At 39.2% G+C, this 21,444-nt stretch overlaps 1 protein-coding gene across 4 annotated transcripts in view; it reads left to right on the top strand.

Moving 5' to 3' along the window:
- UHRF1BP1L (UHRF1 binding protein 1 like) overlaps nt 249-21,444 on the top strand; it is a 54,933-nt gene continuing 33,737 nt past the window's right edge. Inside the window, exons 1-5 of one of the 4 annotated variants that reach the window (XM_021409906.1) lie at nt 251-485; nt 7,001-7,147; nt 16,140-16,302; nt 17,403-17,441; nt 19,601-19,692. In XM_021409906.1, the coding sequence (XP_021265581.1) occupies nt 16,240-16,302; nt 17,403-17,441; nt 19,601-19,692 (194 nt within the window). In that variant the 5' untranslated portion in view covers nt 251-485; nt 7,001-7,147; nt 16,140-16,239. Of the gene's footprint in view, nt 486-7,000; nt 7,148-16,139; nt 16,303-17,402; nt 17,442-19,600; nt 19,693-21,444 lie in introns of all 4 variants that reach the window. The other 3 variants (XR_002442689.1, XM_021409986.1, XM_021409826.1) reach the window with 3 other exon arrangements.

Below are 21,444 nucleotides of genomic sequence, written 5' to 3'. Positions count from 1 at the left end.
GCTGCCCAGGGAGGTGGTTGAGTCACCATCCCTGGAGGTGTTTGAAAAACATGTAGATGTGGCACTGAGGGATGTAGTTATTGGGCACGGCTGGGATGGGCTGACGGTTGGACTGGGTGATCTTTGGAGCGTCTTCCAACCTTAATGACTCTATGAATGGGCGGCAGCACGGGCTGCGGGGAGCAGAGGCTGTGGGCACCGGGGGGCGGTGGTAACGGAGCGGGGTCCGCCCCTCCCGGCGCGGGGCGGTGGCTCCGTACCGCCCCCCGTCACTAGGCGATGGTGCAGCCAAGATGGCGGTAGGCACCGAGTGAGCGTGAGTGGAAGCAGCGTCTCCTCCGCTCCCCGCGGTCTCCCCGGCTCGGGCTGGGGGAGGCGGAGGGATGAGGCGCGTCCCCGCTCCGGGCTGGTTGTGGTGAGAGGTGCGTGCCGGCGGGCGCCATGGCGGGGATCATCAAGAAGCAGATCCTGAAGCATCTCTCCAGGTCAGCTCGGCGACGGGGTGGGCTGAGGTGCGCGGGGGAGCAGCGGCGGCGGCTCCCGGCTGGGAAGGGGCCCCGGAGGTTCGGTGCGGGGCGGAGGGGCCGTGCGGGGGGGCTGTCCCGCCGTGACACGCGTGGAAACGGCAGCTGCCCCCCGCCCGGAGGCGGCCCGGGCCGCCTGGCGCAAAGGGGAGTCCCCGGGTGAGCCGCCGCCGCGCAGGCAGTGCCGCACGCAGTGCCGCACGCAGCCCGGGAGGGCACACGGAGTGGGGCGGCCGTACCCGCAGAGCGGGCCACCACAGCCGAGCTTGTGCCGGGTGAGGCCGGATGGCAGCAGGAGTCCGTGCCGCTGCACGAAGCGGGGGGAGCGCTCGTGCGTCTGCTGGGGAGCGTGGTATCGCACGGCCCTCCTGCTCGAGGGGAAAAATGGTGATGCTGTGACACTTTATGGCTCTGCATGAAAGTTGGGGAAACTCTGCAAAATACACCGAGTACACAATTTTAGAACCACATTATGAAATTTCTTCCATTTTGTAAAGAGAGACAAAAGCCTTTTAGGTACCTCATCTGTTGTGATACTGCAGCGTTGTTATTCTTCAGGATTTACGTTAATTTATAAACTGTTACCTGAAAAGTTGGTCCCATGCTGGTTTGCTTATGTTTTTCAAAATGTTTCATTCTAATTCAGAGCAGTATTTCTGATGTGTATTTTTCATCAATGCTAGTAGAGATCCAAAGCAAATACAGCAGTTGTCATTTGACAAATCTGTTGATGGTACACAGAGAAAGCAAAACTCTCATTCTAAATCCTTTGCTATCTATCTCTTCAAGGTGTTGCATCAAGCAGTTGTAATATAATGTAACTCCTCCACCCTATTCTTGAGTTTTTGTAGCTGGGAATGCTGATGAGGAAGTCTTTTTCACAAGACAATAATTGAGCACTGTGAGACTGGAAATGCAGTACTAAGATGTCATCTGCCTGGAGTGAGCTTTCTCGTCAGGAGTGTGCATGGAATCAGTGCACTTAATTGGCTGACATAGTTCACTTCCTGTAGTGCTGATAGCACACGGATGGAGAGCGAAGCAAGCTGCGAAGTGAGTTGGTCTCGGTGCCAAAATGTGCCTCATAACCAGGCATGAGTAACTCGAGCTGCTTCTTGTCTGGTTTGTGAAATAAGCAGCTTTCAAATCAGCAGAATTACTTTATTTTTTTTTAATGTTGATAAATCTGTGTGTTTTTGTGTGGGATGTGATGATGTTGATTGAACGAGACTACTGTAATTGATTGCTGTGAGTTCTGGCATTTTTAAAAAGCTTATGGGATATATCTAACGATCTGAGGTTTGCAGTTTGAAACTGAGGCTCCTGAGCCACACTGCACGATATTAAAGTAGTAAAACCCAGACCTTATTATTAACGCCCTTATTATGGGTGTTCTTAATCATGTGATCAGATAATATCTTTCTTCTTGCAGAACTGGTGCTTCAGTGATTGCACAAGGTACACAAGAGAACAAATTCAGGTGGCTTTTTAAATTTTGTGGATATGTTTTTCCAACAAAAGTGACAATCTTGTTCTTTATTTTGGGTTTTCCTTATAATATTAATTTTGTAAGAATGTGCTTCGTGCATTGTTTTATTTCAGTCTGAAGCAAAAGATGTCAGGAAGTTCTTGTAACACAGAGACTGACAAAGGACACTTTCACTTCAGATTCTGTTGCTGTTTGGTTCCTGCTCTGCAGTTCTCATAGTTCCTCAAAACTGATGCCCTTTTGCCACTTTCAGCGAGGCAGGTGTTAGTGTCTGGATTGACATGTACTGGTAAAAGTTCACATATAATAAAGGAAAAGTGGAAAAGAATTATCCAGTTATCTTGATATCTTGATTTACTTTCATCTTTGTTTCCTTTCTTTTTATTCCATTTTTAGTGATTCAATTCCTCTTTGGTAGAACAAAGCCAAGTATAATTTTTACTTGAAAGAACAAATGGAAGACATGAACTTGTACCTCCAGTTACTGTTCTGTACTTAAACTTTTTTTTCACAAATCTCAGAATGGTTGGAGTTGGAAGTGACCTCTGGATAGCATATAACCCAGCCGTTCCCCACAGAGCATAGATTAAGCAATATTTACAGTGGAGATTGCTGTGGTATCTGCCACCACGTGTTAGTGCTCTTCAGCTTTCTTATATCTGTCTGGATACTGTTTATGCAAAGTTAAAAGCATATTTTGTGTCATTCAGTTGTGTAGTTTCCGCTTAGCAGTTTACAGTTCTTTTAGATGGACAGGTGGACACAGGGGTTGTGAAGCAGCTGTACCCTGCAGAGGGATCTGGATAGACTGAATTGATGGGCAGAGGCCACTCGCATGAAGTTCAACAAGACCAAGTGCTGGGTCCTGCTCTTCAGCCAAACAACCCCAGGCAATGCTATGGGCTTGGGGCAGAGTGTCTGGAAAGCTGCACCATGAAAAAGGATCTGGAGGTGCTGATTGACAGCCAGCTGAACATGAGCCAGCAGTGTGCCCAGGTGGCTGAGAAGGCCTGTGGCGTCATGGATTATATCAGCAATAGTGCAGCCAGCGGGAGCAGGGATGTGATCATTCCGCTGTACTCTGCTCTGATGAGGCTGCACCTCGAGTGCTGTGTTCAGTTCTGGGCCTCTCACTACAAGAAAGATGTGGAGGCCCTGGAGTGTGTCTAGAAAGGACAGTGGAGCTGTGAAGGGTCTGGGGCACAAGCCTAAAGGGGAGCAGCTGAGGGAATTGGGATTGTTCAGTCTGAATCAGAGGGGGCTCAGGGGAGACCTTATCGCTCTCTATAGTGACCTGAAAGGAGGCTGTGGTGAGCTGGGGGTCGGCCTCTTCTCCCAGGTAACAGCGAGAGGATGAGAGGGAATGGCCTCAAGTTGTGCCAGAGAGGGTTCAGGTTGGATATTAGGAAGAATTTCATCTCAGAAGAATGGTGATGTGCTGGCACAGGCTGCCCAGGAAGGTGGTTGAGTCACCATCCCTGGAGGTGTTCAAGAACCGTGTGGATGTGGCACTGAGGGACACACTGGCCACGGTGGTGATGGGCTGATGGTTAGACTAGATGATCTTAGTGGTCTTTTCCAACCTTAGTGATTCTTCTAGTGAGGGAAAGTTCTTACATAGATAATGAGTCTTTAAAATCTGAAAACAAGAAGGGAGATCCAAACTGCACAATGGAGTAGTTTTGATATCTAAACAGCTTTTTTTGCTTTGTAGAAGATTTCTCTTAATACCATATTACAGCTTAGAAATAATGAAGGTTCACAGAGCTTTGTTTGTAACAAATCTGTATCTTATGTCAAGGTCTAGTGATGAGTTTTCAGTTTTCTCACAGTCTTTTAAAAACTTTGGAAGTATAAGCTGTTCTCTGCCTTCAGCATGCATTACTCTTCTCCAAGGCTGTGGAAGATGATGAGGAGAAAGGAGGAGGGGAACCATGTACATTTTCCTTTTATTCTTCAGATTATGTGGTGCTTGATGTAGGATGTGAAACTAAACACTGTTTACTAAGCTGAAGAGATGAGTTTGTCATTTGGAAGCTAGAAATCTTAAGTTTTTGACTGCTCCTTATTGTGTTAGGTTGCTTTTTTTTTTTTTTTTTTTTTGTGTGTGTGTGTGTGTGTGTGTGTGTGTGTGAACATGGATGGTGGAGTGCCTTTGTTTCCTAACACACCTGCCCTAAAATTAAGCAAGTATATCTGAATAATGGCATTATCCTTTACAAAAGTAGGAGTGAGACATAGTGGCTAGGGGTTTGCTGTGTATTGTTGGGATCAGTTACTTGTGTTGTCAGGCTGTCTTCCACAGTGAACTGAAACACATGTTGAATCTTAACTATGTTCTGTTACATGTTTTCATGGGTGAGAGACATGTCTGCTTGATGAGGGATGTTCTCATTCCAAGAGATTGGAGGCTATTCTTTTTGGAACCTACCAGTGTAGCAGTTACTTATTTGGCCAGAGTGGATTATTTACCTTTTTGTAAATAATTACCTACAGTTGTTTGGAAAACCTTTACACTTCCAACTTATTCTAGCAGCATAAGAAGTGTGTATTTTATGCTCATTTTCACACTTCTGAGTATTCCACTTCTATGTCCGTGTAGTTTTGTGGAAAGTTATCCATTATTTTTTTTTTAGCCAGCTGAAGAACATGAAAGCATGCATTTTTCCTAGAATAAGCATCAATCAGGTTCTCTCTCTGCTTTTACTGAAGTATTGACAAGGTGTGTTCTACATGACTGACTTTATTGGCTTAGGTAGTATGTGGAAAAACTTCATAACGCAATGTAAATGGAACAATCTACATTGTTCGGAATAAGCCTATATTTAATCTCAACGGTTATGGAAAGCAGTAGCGTGGTGTTTATTTTAAGCAGAAGCTGCACCTAATGAAAGAATCAAGTCTCAAAAAGAATACAGTGGGGAGTAAAGCAGAACTGCTTGGTATGGCAGAAGAAAACAAGGAGAAAGTTACAAAATTTGTTCTGTATTTCCTTAATTCCTAATTCCTTCCAATTTTCAGTTTGGTTTACCTTATTCTTCCAAATGCATTTTAAATTTGGATGCTGATTCTGCAGACATTTTATTTGTTCTCTTAAAGTTCTGCTGAAGTTTTGTTTGTCAGACAACTCTTCTGTATGCATATTAAAAATTAATGCATCTACAGAACCACCATGAATTAATCAGTAGCATTTTGGTTGTACAGTATGTGATCTTTTTCTTTGAAGCCATTTTCACATTAGGTTTACTGGGAAATAAGTTTTGAGAATTAAGTAATGTTGAAGATTACTGTATGTAAAGGCAGATGATACACTAGTGCGAAGTGTTCTTAGGAAGAAGGCTATTTAAATAGTGCCTCCGAGGAATAAAGTTGTTTTATGATTATGCAGTGAGGAGGAATAAAAAAAAACCCAAAACATCAACATATTTGTATTTTCTGAAATCTGGTATTTCTCCTGCTGAAGCCTTGGGGTTTTTTTATATCAAGGAGACATAAAACTATATACTTAAGCATCTTTCACTCAGAAATTTATTGTTAAAGTGTACTTCATTTTAATTGCAGTTTTCTTGTACAAGCAGATTGGACAGAGGATATCAAATTGCTGATAAAACACTAACAGTATTATAAAGGCTTACACGAAATGATTTGTGTCACAGGTTTTGCTGTGAGAATAGTTGGTAACAACTAGTTACGTGACAGATACATCGTTTTTGGCAGGTTGCAGGGAAACCCAGGTTTCTCCATCAGCAGCTCCTACAGTTCTTTATATACCTTTGCAAGCTGATGCTAACCAAAGTTCAGACCTCTTTCATTCCATCATCTTTTCATTAGAAGAAACAGGAGAGGAATGTAAGAAGAGGAACTCGTGCTCAGCCTTTGGCTTTCAGTACTCCCAGACTTTGCAGTGTGGATCCAGGAGCCTTGCTCTTACAGGTGTGAGGCAGGCTCGCAGCACAGGTTTTGTGGCAGCTCTGTCATTCCTCTTACCGCACAGTTTAATACCAGAGCTTTTCTCAGACTAGTTGGCTTCTGTCCTCTGACTCCCAAGGAGGCAACCTTGGGACACAGCTACCCAGGAATCTGGAAGCTGTGTGGCTCTAACTTCTGGAACAACTTTCGTGCTGTCCCATTGCTTGGGGATCTGGAGACCATAGAAAAATTCTCATTCTAGCATCTGTAGTTCAGTTTTGTGATAAATCTCTTGAATGTCATTCAGATATCCTAATAAATAGCCTATGCAGAGCAGTGTCCAAATGCTAGGATTATATTGTATCCACATATATTATATTGTATCCAGTGGTATTTAGGCTGAGGCATCTTTTCAAAGGGAGGATAGTTAACAATGAATTTTTTTTTAATTGCCATATTAAGTTACAATTTATATATATTTTTTTTAATTTTTGACAAGCTTGATATACTAAAACTCATACCCTGTGAAATCAGAATGATGGAAATGTGCCAGTCTTCATACCACGGCAACAAATACAGTCAAATAGAGAAAGTCCTATTCCGTTACCTCTGTAGAGTCATGTTTCTGAAGTGCGACCTTTAAATACGTGTATTTGAGACACTGAATGGAACAAATGATGTGGATTGAGAAATCTCAGGTTAGGCAAAAATGAGCAGTACTCTCCCACTTCAGAATATACTAAAAGTCCAGGATAGCTGCCTTCTCACGTTGCAAATACACTGAGTATCTCAGAAACCACTTGGCTGTATGGATCTTTCCTGCATGATTGAAGTTTTCTACATAAGCCATTCATTTAAATACAGCTGCAATATTGTAGTATGAGGCAGCAAGGGATATTCTTGTGGGAATCTAGCACTTTACGCAGCTCTATCCTTTTCAGTTGTTTAATGTCATAATGTGTAACAAACTGTTGTGACTGCAGTTCTCTTCAGCGACAAATCTCTTACATTATTGTATCACTCCTTTTTCCCTTTGAACTTGATCCCTTGTGTGTCCCCTGTGTCCCGTTCCCTGCAGCGATCCCTGCTGGCTCTGGTGGAGATGGGTTTGCTGTGAATATCCTTACTTCCAAAATGAGCACCAGAAGCTTCTCAGAAACTGTGGCAACTGACCACTTGCTTTCATCAGGAATAGGGGCCTTTTGTCTGAATACCTTGCCCTCAGGTAACTTCCCCTCTCCCACCTTTGTATATTAAATGTAAGAGGTGGTATGTATTTATACAAATTTGGCACTAAAATGAGCTCTATAAAATGTTAATTCAATTTTCTCTCTTTTATTTGTTTTTGAAACTTACTGTTTGCAGAAAGTAGTTGCTTGCTGTGCAGTTACGTTTAAAACAAAAGAAGTCCTATATTAATTTTGCAAAATTGGTTTGTGAAGTATACCTGCAATCCCTTTATAAACGTATGTTTGTATGTAATTTCTAAATGTAATCTTTCAAGTGTTTCCCCATATCTTCAGGCTACTTGACATTTGCTATTTATCATTTTTACTTTAATGTTTGTTTTGTTTGTATCGATAGATGCTTGGAGGTTCAGTCAGCTTTTTACATGATTTATATAAGAGAATAGCTGTGGGATTTTTTTTTTTTATTTTATTTTGAATATTTTGATAATGTCTTTGCAAAAAAATCCTTGTTTTGTTGTAACATCTGATCACTTTGCATTAAGGTATCTGTTACTGTTACATAAATCAATGGTACAGTTTCCAAAAGGCAGATGGCCTCATGCTTTTATGCCACACTGTTGTTTCATGGTTTTAATTTGTAAAATTATTTGTGTCAAGTGGCTTTTTAAAAATTATTTTTTAATTTTTACATTAGCTGCAGAATGTTGTATTTTGACTGGAATGTAACTTACCAATATCAACAAATTCTGAAAATGTGACACATTACTTTTGCTGCCCGCAGTATGGAAATTGCATGTACTTTCCCAGATGTCTTAGAATGTTAAGGATGTTTTTTTTTCCTGTAGTCAACATTCATGTTAAAGTCTGCCATGTGGAAGATTGTCATATCTGTAACAAGTTTTGTGGACTTGTTATTATCAACCACTTGTATGCATGATAAGTGATACATGTGGAGTGGAGTAGCTAATACTGGTCTGTGTGAAGTCGAATGAAATAAATTAAACAATATTTTACTTGCAGGATCATTATCATTCATGGAGTGTAAGTTCCTCATCTGTGCTTGGCTATGTCTGAACAGATTTGGTGCATGGCTCATCATTAGATAGTAGCTATTGATGACAGCTGCTGCTTCAGTTCTATCTGTACCCAAAGAGCAATGCATGCCTTTGGAGGGAGGTTTATGTACTGTCAACTCAAGAGAGTAGGTGGGAATGTTGGTACTGGAGAAAGTATGGAATAAGACTTAAAGTGAATGGATGAGTATATTAAGTTGTCTTTAGGAATTAAGCTTGAGTACGAGTCCACAATGAAGCCCGTCTGTGGTAGTGATGAAATAGAAACAATTATTTGAAAGATATCAGAAAAGCAGATGTAATACTGAGGCACCCACCCCTGAGGATGGGAGAGATAAGGGGGATGGTGTGAGATGTTATGGAAAGGTGGGTTGGGTGTTGAGACAGGATCCTAATTGGTGATTTGCCTGGTGAGCAGGTAGGGAGAAGATCTGTCTTTACACTATGCTAAATTGAAAGGCCTGTTAAGAATTAGGTGTTTCAGGTTAGCTATAGTAGCCTGAAATGCCCCACCTGAAGTTGTAGGATTATAGGTAGCCTCATGGTCTTGTCTTGTGTTCTGTAATCCACAGCCAGCTGAGAGTAGTAGCTCCGGGTAGGGAGCACAAACAGGGGAATGGCCCCTTGCTCTCCCTAGGCTTGGCCTCTGAGCACCTCTGCAAAACGATGTGCAACGTCTGTTTGTGGAGATCCTCACCACACTGGGTGTCCAGCAGGTCATGCTGAATGCAGCTCTCTATCTTGCACTCAGTCACCAAATACACACTTGACAATTCTACAGAAGTTCAAGGCCTGGTTAAATAGAGCATGCAGGCATTTGTGTGGGCTGCCCACGTTAACCGTGGGTAAAGGGGTTAGACCTTTCTCCTGTACAAACTGATGTCAGAAGGTGGAAGAAAGCGGTAATCTGGTACCATAGATAATGTCAGGTGCTCTTGAGAAATCTGCAGGTTGTTGCAGCTACTACAGTGGATGTTGCCACTGATGAGTCTCCTATGAATGCATATACGAGAATAAGAAGAATGGCAGCTCTTGAAGCATGTATATCCTGATAAGGGCCTTTCGACAGAAAATTGCATTGGGGTTTGGGAATCCATGCAAAATACTTTGTGGCAGATGCAGATAACTTCTGTGTAAAGACTGGAAGGTAGCCTTTGAGACCACAAGAATTACACCTACTGTAGACTTGTCTATCATTACCCCCAGGTTGCTAATAGTGGTGGTGCGATTTTACAGTGTTACGGCAATTTGTTTTTTTTTCTGGTGCCGACTGTGAGAGTACTATTGCTTGTGGGAGCTTTTTAGTCCAGAAGTACTAAAACCTATCCTTACAAGTGTTTGTTTGAAGCTTAACGTGTTGTGAGCATACTTCAGCGAAGAACTTGAAGTGTTTGTGTGTCAGCGTCTGGCCAAATGTACTGTGGTGTAGGCATAGAATGTGCTCCATCTCCCTATAAATCCTGTCATGATTGCCTTTTTTTTTTTTTTAATTATTTTTCTTGAATTATGCAAAACTTTTGATTTTGGTGCTGCATTCTCTCCTGGTGTTTCATGGTCATTAGAATCTTCTTTTATGAGTATTTCTTTCTGTTGGTTTTAAAGGCATCCTTTTTAGTTTTATGTGTTTTTTTTTTTATATATAAATGAGTACCCAATTAACTTCCTCTACAGTGTTCATGTCATCATAAATTTTTCTGTTTATCCTCTCTATTTTTAAATTGTCTTTAATATTTTAAGAAATTAATATAGCATCCAACATGAGGACACCCATAATTTCATGGTGATATTTAGAACTACTTCCCATTCATTCTTTATATATAGTAGTACTTGAAGCTTCTCGTATGCCAGGCAGTTTTTCATCAATTTTCTCTCATCTTCTCTATTTCCTTTAAATATCTTTCACGTAAAACCAGGCAACTTCCCAGAACTTTCCCTTTAATGTCTGGTATCTTGCATCATCGTAAAGTTAGCTGTTGTTGCAGAGACATTTGCAGATCTGTTAATTTTCTCAGAAGGTCAGTTTTCTGAGGACTTGATGACAGTGACTTTAATATTACCTATCAGCTATCAAACATTTTAACTCAACCTGTGGAACTAAAATTAATTTACTCTGAATCTTCCATAAAGTGTAGTTAATGATTTCATGCTGGGTGAAATATTTCATTAACATTAGAACATCCCAAGGATGAATTTACTCACATGTGAGTAAGCTGAATACCTTCATGTGCCTTTGGATTTCCTCTTGTCCTTTGAATGTATTAGATGATGTTGTTCTTGTGGTGTACTTACTAATTTCTACTAACATTAAGCCACATAATGTATACTTAATTTCTGTAGCAGCTTTTGTGACATTTTGAGTGAAGTATTTTTAAAATACCAAGGAAAGATACAGTTGTTTCATAGAATCATAGAATGGCCTGGGTTGAAAAGGACCTAAAAGATCATCTAGTTTCAACCCCCCTGCTGTGGGCAGGGCCACCAAATGATTCTGATGTATTTGAATGGGTCCGAAGGAAGAAAATGGGCAACTTCTACAGAGTTTTATTTTTTTGTATTTGTGTTCAATACAGGTCAGGCACTTCATTGCATCTGTAAAGTCTATTGTCTTTAGATTATACCTTTGCTCAGTGGCAACTAAGTATTTTTAATCCTGCGTGACTGTTTTGAGCCTGTCTCATTCTTTCTTTTCTTTTTTGTTATACTTGGGTCAAGAAGGGACCTAAGAAGGCTCCTAAGAACTCTTCTGAAGGTCGTTGTGGTTAATGTTATTGGTATGTAAAGATGTTTTTTAATCTGAGCAGTCTGTCTTTTCTCATCTAGGATTTGCTGGTTCATTTTCCTCTTCAGTGTAAATCCGAAGTCTTAAAACTCAGAATTATACAGTGAGAAGAATAATAGTAGACCTCGTCCCTACCAAGTGTCATGGAAACTTTTATTTTACACACAACTACCATTTAAAAAACAACAACAACAACAGCAAACCAAGACTGTTTCTTGCTAGATGGAACACGTTATATACTCAGTAGATGTGCAGAATGGCTGAGAGTCCCGTACCCAATTGTGATTCAGACTTCTGTAATTTCTCTATTAAATCCAGAGATTGTAGCTTCTGTTTGACAAACTTGACAAGGCATCTCTCCAGCCTTTGTAGAGCACTGCTCTAAAATTCATATAATCTGTTGATTCCGTTTTATAAAACACTAACCTCTCCTTCTTAGTATAGCTTCTTACCCTGTACTCTCTAGTGTGTTTTTTTCTCTTCTTTCATTTCTTGGCTGTTTTTCCTGGATGCATTGTAGAATGTGCATTCAGAACTCTGAACCTCTCTTGTCACAAGCAAAACATAAAAATATTTTGAGCAAGGAAAACATTTATCTTCTGTATGGATTTTTAGGTCTTTTAGGGAGACCTCTGGATTACTATTCATTGTACTCTTAACAAAATACGGCGATTGTGACTTACTACTCTACATATGATTTTCAATCCTATGCTGTTGTTGTGTGGTCTTCTTTGCTTTTCACCAAAAACTTAATCAGTAGTCTGTAAATGGAAAATTGAACCAGCTGTCTAACTGTATAATATTATTAATTGTGTATGTATACCTACACTAAGGGGAGTGATGTCTAGTTACTCATCATATTGCTAACCTTAAATTTCTGGATTCTTGCATTAAAGTGTCAGATATTTTGTGGCATTTGTCTATCACCTATAGAACTAAGTACTAAACTGAATTGAAATTCATGCTATCAGGTATATTAAGTCGAACTTCAGATTGTCTGTTTTGAGAAGGGAAGGATATTTTGTTAAATTGAAACTGAATCAATGAAAACATTTTTGAGAAGAATAGCTTGTGGTATTAGTAAGATAACTATGTATTGTCTCAGTAAGAGTGGTGTTTTACTGCCTCAGCAAAACAATGTGACAGAAAATGTTGGTGAACTCAACCATGCACTTTATTATATTTCTTTTCCTTTTGCCCTTTTAATTTTCTGTGTTCTCCTTTACTCTCTTCCTATACGAAGTAGTAGTTATTTAACGCTGTCTGATCTCTCAAGAAGGAAGCTCGTGGGATGTTGTGCAGGGAAATGGCAGTGTTGCCTAGGTTTCTGCTCCCAGTTTGACCCAGTTTTTAAGCAGTAACTTATTTGTTCTAAGGAATGTACACCAGGGTGAAAAACAAATGGGCATGGTGAGGGAGCTGTTGGCATGAACCAAGTCAGAGAGAAGAGCGTGTATGTATCACGGAGTTGGTTACACTGTTAATTCCATATAATTACAGGAGAAGCTCAGAGAATTTTAAAATATTTTTCCCATATAATGTGTTCACTGTGTCAGATATGATCACAGACTTCTGATTACTACTTATTCAGAATAACAAGATTCAGTGTTAACTGAAGTAAGTACATCTCTATTTTACATAAAAATGGTATAATAAATATGACAGCCTACTAAGTTAGAATCATTGTAATTACAGAATCATTAAGAAGATCATCAAGTCCGACCATCAAAGTTCAAGAAATTTACGTATGTCAGGTTGCAGTACTAAGAAAACACAGTAATTCTGTAGATATTTGCCAGTCTAAAAAGCCATACTGTGTTCTTCTTAAACTTTGACAACGAGCACTTGAAAACATCTCCAAGGCACTGTCACCACCAAACCTTTTAGAATAGTATTAGCATTCAATTTAATAATATAATTAAAACTTAATAGTATTGAAGTACTAAGTTTCACATTTAATCTGGGTAAGATTGTAGGTGATGGTTTTGCTGGCTCATCACAAGTTGACTGGAACCTGGTCTAGAAACACATCAACATGCCTATGACTCATTTTCAGGGCACATCCTGGTTTGGTGTACCATGGCATCCTAGAACAAAGCCATTTGGGGAGTAGTTGTAGTCCCTAAGGTTTTTTGTTTGTTTGTTTGTTTTAATGGAAAATGCTGTTATTCTTCTTGCTTGACCCTTTTTATTTCCTCCATGAACTCTCACATTGTTCTGAATTCTAACTGGTGTGATCGTATTGTATTTTTGCAGGCCTCGCTGCCCAAATAGGCAACTCATGTTTATTTATTTGTTTGTTAGAAGAGACCATATAAAACTAAAGCGTTGCCTGTTATTTGAAGTAGAATGAAATGATAAAGTACTAAGTTACAATCACTGTATTTTGTTAGGACTGCAATGAATAGTAATCCAGAGGGCTCCCTAAAAGAACTAAAAAACCATATGGAAGATGAATTTTTTCCTTGCTCAAAACATTTTTATTCTGAAGTTTTGCTTGTGACAAGAGAGGCTCGGAGTTCTGAATGTTTCTGTGTAACAAGTGAGTTTAGAAGGAACAGGGTATCATCAGATACACATAGTGATGGCATCTTCTGTGGAAAAAATGGCTCAGTAAAAAGCAGATGTGGTCATCGTGTGTTATGAAGTTACTATGAGTTTGGGGGTGATGCCACTGTCTCACAAGCATCTGCTCATCAGTGGCATTCTGACTGTAGACATGGAATGAAGAAATGTGCTTCTAGAGGTGCCTAAGCCTGAAATACCTCCTCCCTGCTCACCTGCTGGAGTTCCATCCTGTTGCTTTTGAAATGAAAGGTGCAGTCTTCCTGGTGGGTATCCTCTTGTGTTGGCCTGTGCTAGGTGAAGCCACACAGCATTCTCTCTGGCTAGAGGAAGGGTAACATATTCAAAGCAATGCTGTCGGAAGAATTTAAAAAGAAAAATGCAGAAAATCAACCCTATGCAGAAAATGCAGGGAAGTGACACTGCTTGCTGAGATTGTCTTCCTGTCCTTCTGCTCCTTGTTGGTAGGGACTGGCTTCTATCTTGTCTGCTTTAAGAATGTTCAAGGTAACTTGAGATTGGCTTTATTGTCTCTGTTCTCCTTAATAGTGTTTTAGTGTCTTTCTCACTGTGAGGTTTGGAAACGTGTTCCTGTAGATCCCCTGGGTTTCACTGTGATTTCACTGCAGCTGAGACCAAGCTGACGGTTATATCTGCCTCCATGTTGTGTGGTATTTCTTGTGTGGCATAGCTATGGGGGACCCAGAGTGGAGTTCCTACAAAGAGCATCAATCTCAGGGTACCATGTGTGTATATGATGAGATAATATTTTGGCGTTTGCTGTATAAATGTGACTTGAGAATTACAAATTGGTATTATTTTCTAGATGATCATCATCTAGAAAGTTGATATACTGTGGTGTGATTGAAAACATTCAATGTCCGCTTCTTTATTTTAGAAATTTGTATCAAGCAAGGCAGATGGGACTTGTCAATATGATTTCTGATACGTGAGGCTTTACATTTTGCAGTTACTGACAGGACGGGTTACTGAGGCAAGTTGTTCAGATCATCATTTTGCTCTTTCTTGTTAAAAGGAACAAAGAAAGGTAACTGGAAAACTGAATAATTTAAGTCCTCTATTCCCCGTGTGTTTCTAAATGGAACATTTAGAAGTACATTAGTTGTCCAGGAAAATGTATTTGTCAGTACCCTAATCTTAATATGTTTTTAGTTCTGTAATTTTTAAAATATATTATTGAATCAGAGCTCTTTCCTTCTGGATAATTATTCTTTTTAAGCAATGCTGAAACACTGTAACAGTTCTGTCAAAGCAGCATGCCTGGTATTATTTGCAAATACATCCTGGATAATTTCAGATTTGGTGTAATTTAAATAAATAAATAAGCTTTTAATTACGAACAAACTTATGTGCTCACCCCCACCCCCAAATGTATTGATCTTTGAGAGTTCCTCTTTGTGATTAAACTGACAGGTGATGAAACTCTGTAGGTTTTTATGATGTCTAGCTGGATGTTTATAGGAATGGTAAAATGAGCATTTTGGTTTTGTCAGGCTGGGTAAACGTACCTCAAAGATTACAATCACAATAATGCAATAAAGCAGTTGGACTGAGAAAATTCCTGCCGTTTCAAGACACAATTGGAAACTGTTAAGAGAAGCTTGCCAGGCTTCTTCACCACCTTCATCCATCTCTTTCAAACTATCTTACTTAATAAGGACCTCATAGTTTGTATAGAAACCAGTCTCTTGAATGGAAAGGTTATAGCTGGGTTGCACCAGAGCAATTGTTTTGAACAGACAGAGCTTTGCTCTCTGCTTGTGGAATATCAGCTCAGGCAGATTTCAGTGGAAAAAGTCCCAAGTTATAAAGCAAACAGCAGTATTTTTTTTACTGCGTAACCTTCCAAAATTAGACATGCTCATGAGCAGAAACAAACTGCCATGGCAGAATGAAGGTGTCGATAAATATAGCCTATTCTTTTGCTTGAAGCAGGTATAATACTGTGGTTAACTTTGTATATCAGGTTGATCTTTCAAGCTTCTAATATATTATAAACACCATATTTTTGTGTGTCTGCTTTATATGTATGTATACATATATAAAAGTTCTTTATTAAATGCTATGATTAGGATAATACTGTAAATGAAACTTTTCATTTCAAAATTTGAAGTGTGTATGTATACATATGGAAAGGTACTGTTTAAAAACAGCACATTTTACCCATCCTGAGTGAATTCTCGGCCATTCCTGCATGCTCCAGAAACGTTTTGAACTTTCTTTCTTTGAAAAACTAATGAGGGAAATGGAATTCTGTGCTAACTTATGTGGTTTGAAATAAGTAGTTAAATACTTTGAATTAAGTATTTGTCATTCTGGCTAACGGACAATTTGGAAAATGTCTCATATTTAATTGTTCATGTTCTTGTAAATGGGGTTGGTGAGATGCAAAAATGCTGAGGGACAAAGCAAGTGTGAAGTTCTGTGGTAATTAGGATTTTCAGGGTGAAATAGTATCTGAGATAACTTCCATCCCACCCCACTATGCTGCCAGGCCATTCCTTTAAGTTAGGTTGTGGGCTGTGTGTGGGGCAGTTCTCATTCTCTTTATGTGTGAATCGGAGCTTAAAGATGCATGTTTGTTCTTAGGTTCACGAAAAATCTGTCTCCTGACAAGATCAACCTGAGCACGTTAAAGGGGGAAGGTCAACTGACCAATTTAGAGTTGGATCAAGAGGTGCTTCAAAACATGCTGGATCTGCCAACATGGCTTGCTATAAACAAGGTCTTTTGCAATAAAGCATCCATTAGGGTGAGTATTTTATTATGCCCGAGTGGTAGTTAATCCAATCTTTTTTTCCCCTTCTGTCTCTGTAAGCTTTTGAGCAAAAGTATATTAACAGAAAATTGTGGTAAGTACTTATTAAAATTTTAGAGAAGAACAGAGGTGTTACCAGCACTAGTATCTCACTGATTTTTCTTTGTCATTTGATGACATGAAGTTCTTACAGAAGCAATGACAACAAGCTGAGATTAATTTTTCTTTTCATTGTGTAGAATTATTCCTCTATGTTCCGAAATAGAAGTGTAACCTTATATTTGCCTGTGGTAATTAGTACCCTTTAACTTTCTATGCTCTTTTTTCATGTTCTATTTCTTCTCTTTCGTACGTTGTTGTTGTTGTTGTTGTTGCTTTCTCTCTTGTTCCTTTCCTATCTCCAAAAACATCTTTGAGAGATTCTGATCTTTGTGGGAAATGTGGAAATGCTCTAAAACTAGCCAGCGTTGCCTGGCGGCTGCTAAGAATTGAAGCAATGTATATCATCCCCTCTCCTAGATTATTCTAGTATGTGAGTAAGAAGTGAAGCTATGCGTTGTTGTGACAGAAGTTGTCTAGTGAAATTTTAGCAGTTCTTTAGTCTATGTATTTTTTTTAATTGGAGTTTGTCTTGTTTTTTTTTTTTTTTTTTTTTCTGAATGAAGGGTACTAATGATTTGTTATAGACATCCAGTTATTTGTAGGCCACCAGAGCAAATGTGGATTTTTCTTCCTTTTAAAGGAAAGAATGTGGAAGACAGTGTTGTCTTTGCTGATGCTTGACAGCCCAGTGTTAAAGAAACATGTTCTATTTTGTTCCTCTGTTTTTCCTTCTGGTGCTAAGGAAATTTTGAAGGTTTATTTCTAACACCTGTATGAAACACATGTATCTGTAGAGTCATAGAATATCCTGAGTTGGAAGAGACCCATAAGGATCATTGAGTTTAAGTCCTGGCTCCATAATATTATTATACAGTAAATTTGATATTTTGAAATTAATATTAGTCTGAGTCCAAGAGTTATAATTTGTACACCTAAACCACTATTCTACTGTATCTTTAATATTTATTTTAGAACAATGTTTTCCTTTGCAGATACCGTGGACAAAACTGAAAACACATCCCATCTCTTTGGTGAGTTCAGAGATCAGCTCCTGAATATAGAATACAGAGCAGAATTTATCTCAAATATTTATCTTTCTCTCAAATTGATTATAGAAGTAGTTGAAACATTAACAGTCACTTAATAACTAAACCTCTTCAAGAGTTTTGATACAGTTAACATTTACAGAATTTCTGTAACAACCTAGGATACAGCCTGTATATAAATAGGATGTAGAAGATGTAAATAGGACTCAAAAACAGAATAAAATAGATGCAAGGAATTGCATTTATTTTGTTCTTTATTTTTTAGCAAGTATACTGGGAAATGTGGTTAGCACGAGAAGCAGTTTACTTGATGGTGGCTAAACTTTCTTAATTGGATTTGCTTACGAAGGAATTGTCCTTTAACAGTTGTGTTTCCTGGACTTGCAGTGAGTTCCTGAATGTGCTTCTAATTCCTCAGCTCTGAATCAGACTTGGAAAAAACACGTTTTAAATACTTGATGGATTTGCTTGTGACCTAGTTGTAATGCACTGATGACTGTACTACATTTCCTGACACACAAAGCTTAAAGCATGGTAATGCTGAAGTGGGATGATTCAACCTCTTGACTGTGAGATGCAACTGCTAAATTAGGAAATTGGTTTAAGCCGTGCTATTCTTAAAGATTACGTACGGGCTTATAGTAACAAGGCCTGATTGTTTGCTTTGCTTGTTGTAAACTTACCTTAGCAGTCTTTGAGACTGAGATTGTTTTCAAGGTCACCTTTGTTACATAAAGTTTCCCTTGAAAAAATGTATTAGTTTAAAACTGGTATTGAAAGATGACTGTTCAATGGTAGATTGTACAACAGGCTTTCTGATTTCTCAAAGAAGACAAATGTAAAGGCATAAATGTCCACCTTAAGCCCCTTAATACATCTCTGAATTTTCACTGTTTTGGTTGGGATATTTTTACTGCCTGAAATCTGATTACCTCTTAAGTAATTTTCCCTAGTTGGCTTTCTTTTTTTTTTTCCTCCATAGCTTAGGAGGTAGCTAGAGCCCAGTTATCCTGCTAAAGGTGCTTTCCTGGAACTGAGTCAAAATACGTAGTTTCCAGTGGGGAAACAATAGTCAGGTGTCTACATCCAGGTATTCTTAGTAAACCTTTACTTATATTACAGAGAGTCCTGAAATCGGTGCCCTACTGTTCTTTGCATGAGTCATATAGCAAAGGAAATTGTACCAAAGGTCTTAATTTAACCTTAAAAGAGTGATCAAACATCCAGAAATGGTAGGATAAGCAGAATAAGTCTATTTCCCTCTATCTCCCCAAAGTAAGGGATTAGTTTTTCTTTTTTTTTTTTTTTTGGTGTTGTTTTGCAATGCAACTTATTCACTGAGACAGCAGAGAAAATTGTTTTTAACGTGTCCAGATTTACCTTTAACAGCTAATGTTCCCTCTAAGCTTTGCAGTATGGTGAAGTATAAGAAAATACACAGTAGAAACTTTATGACTTTCAGGTGGCTGTTGTTAGTGCAGTTCATGGATAAGAGCAGCGTGGAAAAATGTTTGTGGAGCAAGTATGGAGATGGGCACAGTGAATATGATAATAAAGTGCAGCAGGTTGACCTGTGAAAAATCTATATTTGAGGATAAAGCTTTTTGGCATGTTTTGTCTGACTGGCGAGGAAGTAAATGGAGGAATTCAGATGGGGTGATATAATGTCAGAGTTAGGATGGAATATTAGCTGGTGAGTCTCTAATGCACTTGAAATGGGACAAGGTTGCAGAACTATAAGCCTTAAATCAAGAGACTTCCCAGTTTGTGTCACAAATGTAGATAATGAATGTTGTACTGTAAGTTAGGAGATTATTGGATTTACTTAGTTGCTAGAAATAAATAGTTGCTTTTTGGTGTATTCACATTCTCTTCTTCATCCCTGTTATTATGCAGTACACATAATTTGTGTTCTAGCTCTGCTATTTAAATAAATCCTATTTTCATTGAAGGCTTTAGGTGTCTCATTCCCTTAATTCCCAGCTCCTTTTGCAAGGATCCCACCTTAAGTACCAGAAATACAATGACTGCATACAATTACACTAGAAGATTTTCACTGTTTTTTTTGTCTGTTTTCATTTTTCATAGGTCAACTTTTCGTTTTGTTACCCCTCATGTCTCAATTTTTTGTTTTGTTTTTCAAGTCCTTGGATAAAGTTGTAATGGAAATGAGCACATGTGAAGAGCCACGTGCCCCTAATGGACCCTCTCCTATAGCAACTGCATCAGGACAGAGGTCAGTGATGATCATTTCTTGTACTTGATATGAAAAAAAAAAGTATAAGTTACTTTTTTCAAATTAATGTAGGACACTTAGAAGCCCTACATTTTTCCTGAAGGAAATAATACTGCAGCTCTTAACTTTTTGTTACTTATGGGTGGAGTTACATATGTAGATAGAACTGTTTAATTTCTGACCTAAGCTTGGAAAGAACATCTAAACTGTATATGCAACTTGCTAGAAATGTTTCATTTGAATGTAACCACTTCATCAAAAAATATATAGTCATTTCATTTCATGTATTTAATTTTCTGAAAGCTTATTATCTTCAATTTATTCGGAAAATCGATACAATTTTGGAATGTGTGTGTCTTTTTTTATCTAATAAACGTTATTAACATTATTTGTTAGTGTGGTATTTTAGAATCATAGAATCATAGAATTAGCTAGGTTGGAAAAGACCTACAAGATCATCCAGTCCAACCATCCACCTATCACCAATAACCCCACTAAACCATGCCTCTCAATGCTATATCTAAACGTTTCTTGAGCACCTCCAGGACGGTGACTCAACCACCTCCCTGGGCAGCCCATTCCAGCGCCTGACCACTCTTTCAGAAAAGTAGTGTTTCCTAATGTCCAGCCTAAATCTCCCCTGGTGCAACTTGAGGCCATTCCTCCTTGTCCTGTCACTAGTTACAAGAGAGAAGAGGCCAACTCCCAGCTCACTACAACCTCCCTTCAGGTAGTTATAGAGAGCGATAAGGTCTCCCCTGAGCCGCCTCTTTTCCAGACTGAACAATCCCAGCTCCCTCAGCCTCTCCTCATAAGGCCTGTGCTCCAGACCCCTCACCAGCTTCGTCGCCCTCCTCTGAACATGCTTCAGGGCCTCAATGTCTTTCTTGCAGTGAGGGGCACAAAACTGGACACAGTACTCGAGGTGCAGCCTCACCAGTGCTGAGTAAAGAAGGACAGTGACTTCCCTACTCCTACTGGCAACACTATTTCCGATACAAGCCAGGATGCCATTGGCCTTCTCAGCCACCTGGGCACACTGCTGGCTCATGCTCAGCCGAGCATCGACCAACACCCCCAGGTGCATTTCCTCTACACAGTCTTCCAGCCACTCTGCCCCAAGCCTGTAGTGTTGCCTGGGGTTGTTGTGGCCAAAGTGCAGGACCCGGCACTTGGTCTTGTTGAACCTCATCCCATTGGCAAAACTCCATTTTAAAACTCTAGTTCCTTTATTTTATGATCCAAATCTTTCTGAAAGATTTTAATAGGCATTATATAGCCCAAATGTCACATAATTTGGGGGGGAAAACATACCATTACAACAGTTTTTTTTCCCCTCCCCCAGTCTTTTTATGGAATCAAAACATTTTTCAATGACCATATCCATATATATCCATATATGAACATATGTCCGTATATGAACAGTGGTTCATATATAGATAAATTAATTTGACAACCCAATTGGTTTTCTTATTTTAACTTTTGCGTAATGCTTAAAAGTGGTCCATGGGTCTCCATCTCCTAGAGCACAGCTTGAAAGTCATTGCCATAGAGATTCTGTGTAGGACGACAATTATGAAAAGGAAAAGGAATGACTAACTGTAAACAAGCAGAAAAAAATCCAAAGCCAAATAATTTTAAATTCTAAAAAAATATTGAAATAGAAATTTCCATTTACTAGCCTAGAATATTCAGAGTGGTTAACATCTTTAAAGCATTAATTGCAACTGCTTCATCTTTTTCACTACTGGA

This window comes from Numida meleagris, chromosome 1, assembly GCF_002078875.1.
Source record: "Numida meleagris isolate 19003 breed g44 Domestic line chromosome 1, NumMel1.0, whole genome shotgun sequence".
Classification (NCBI taxonomy): Eukaryota; Metazoa; Chordata; class Aves; order Galliformes; family Numididae; genus Numida; species Numida meleagris.
The sequence above is the reverse complement of the archived record's forward strand: the minus strand, read 5'-3'. Positions and strand labels throughout refer to the sequence as shown.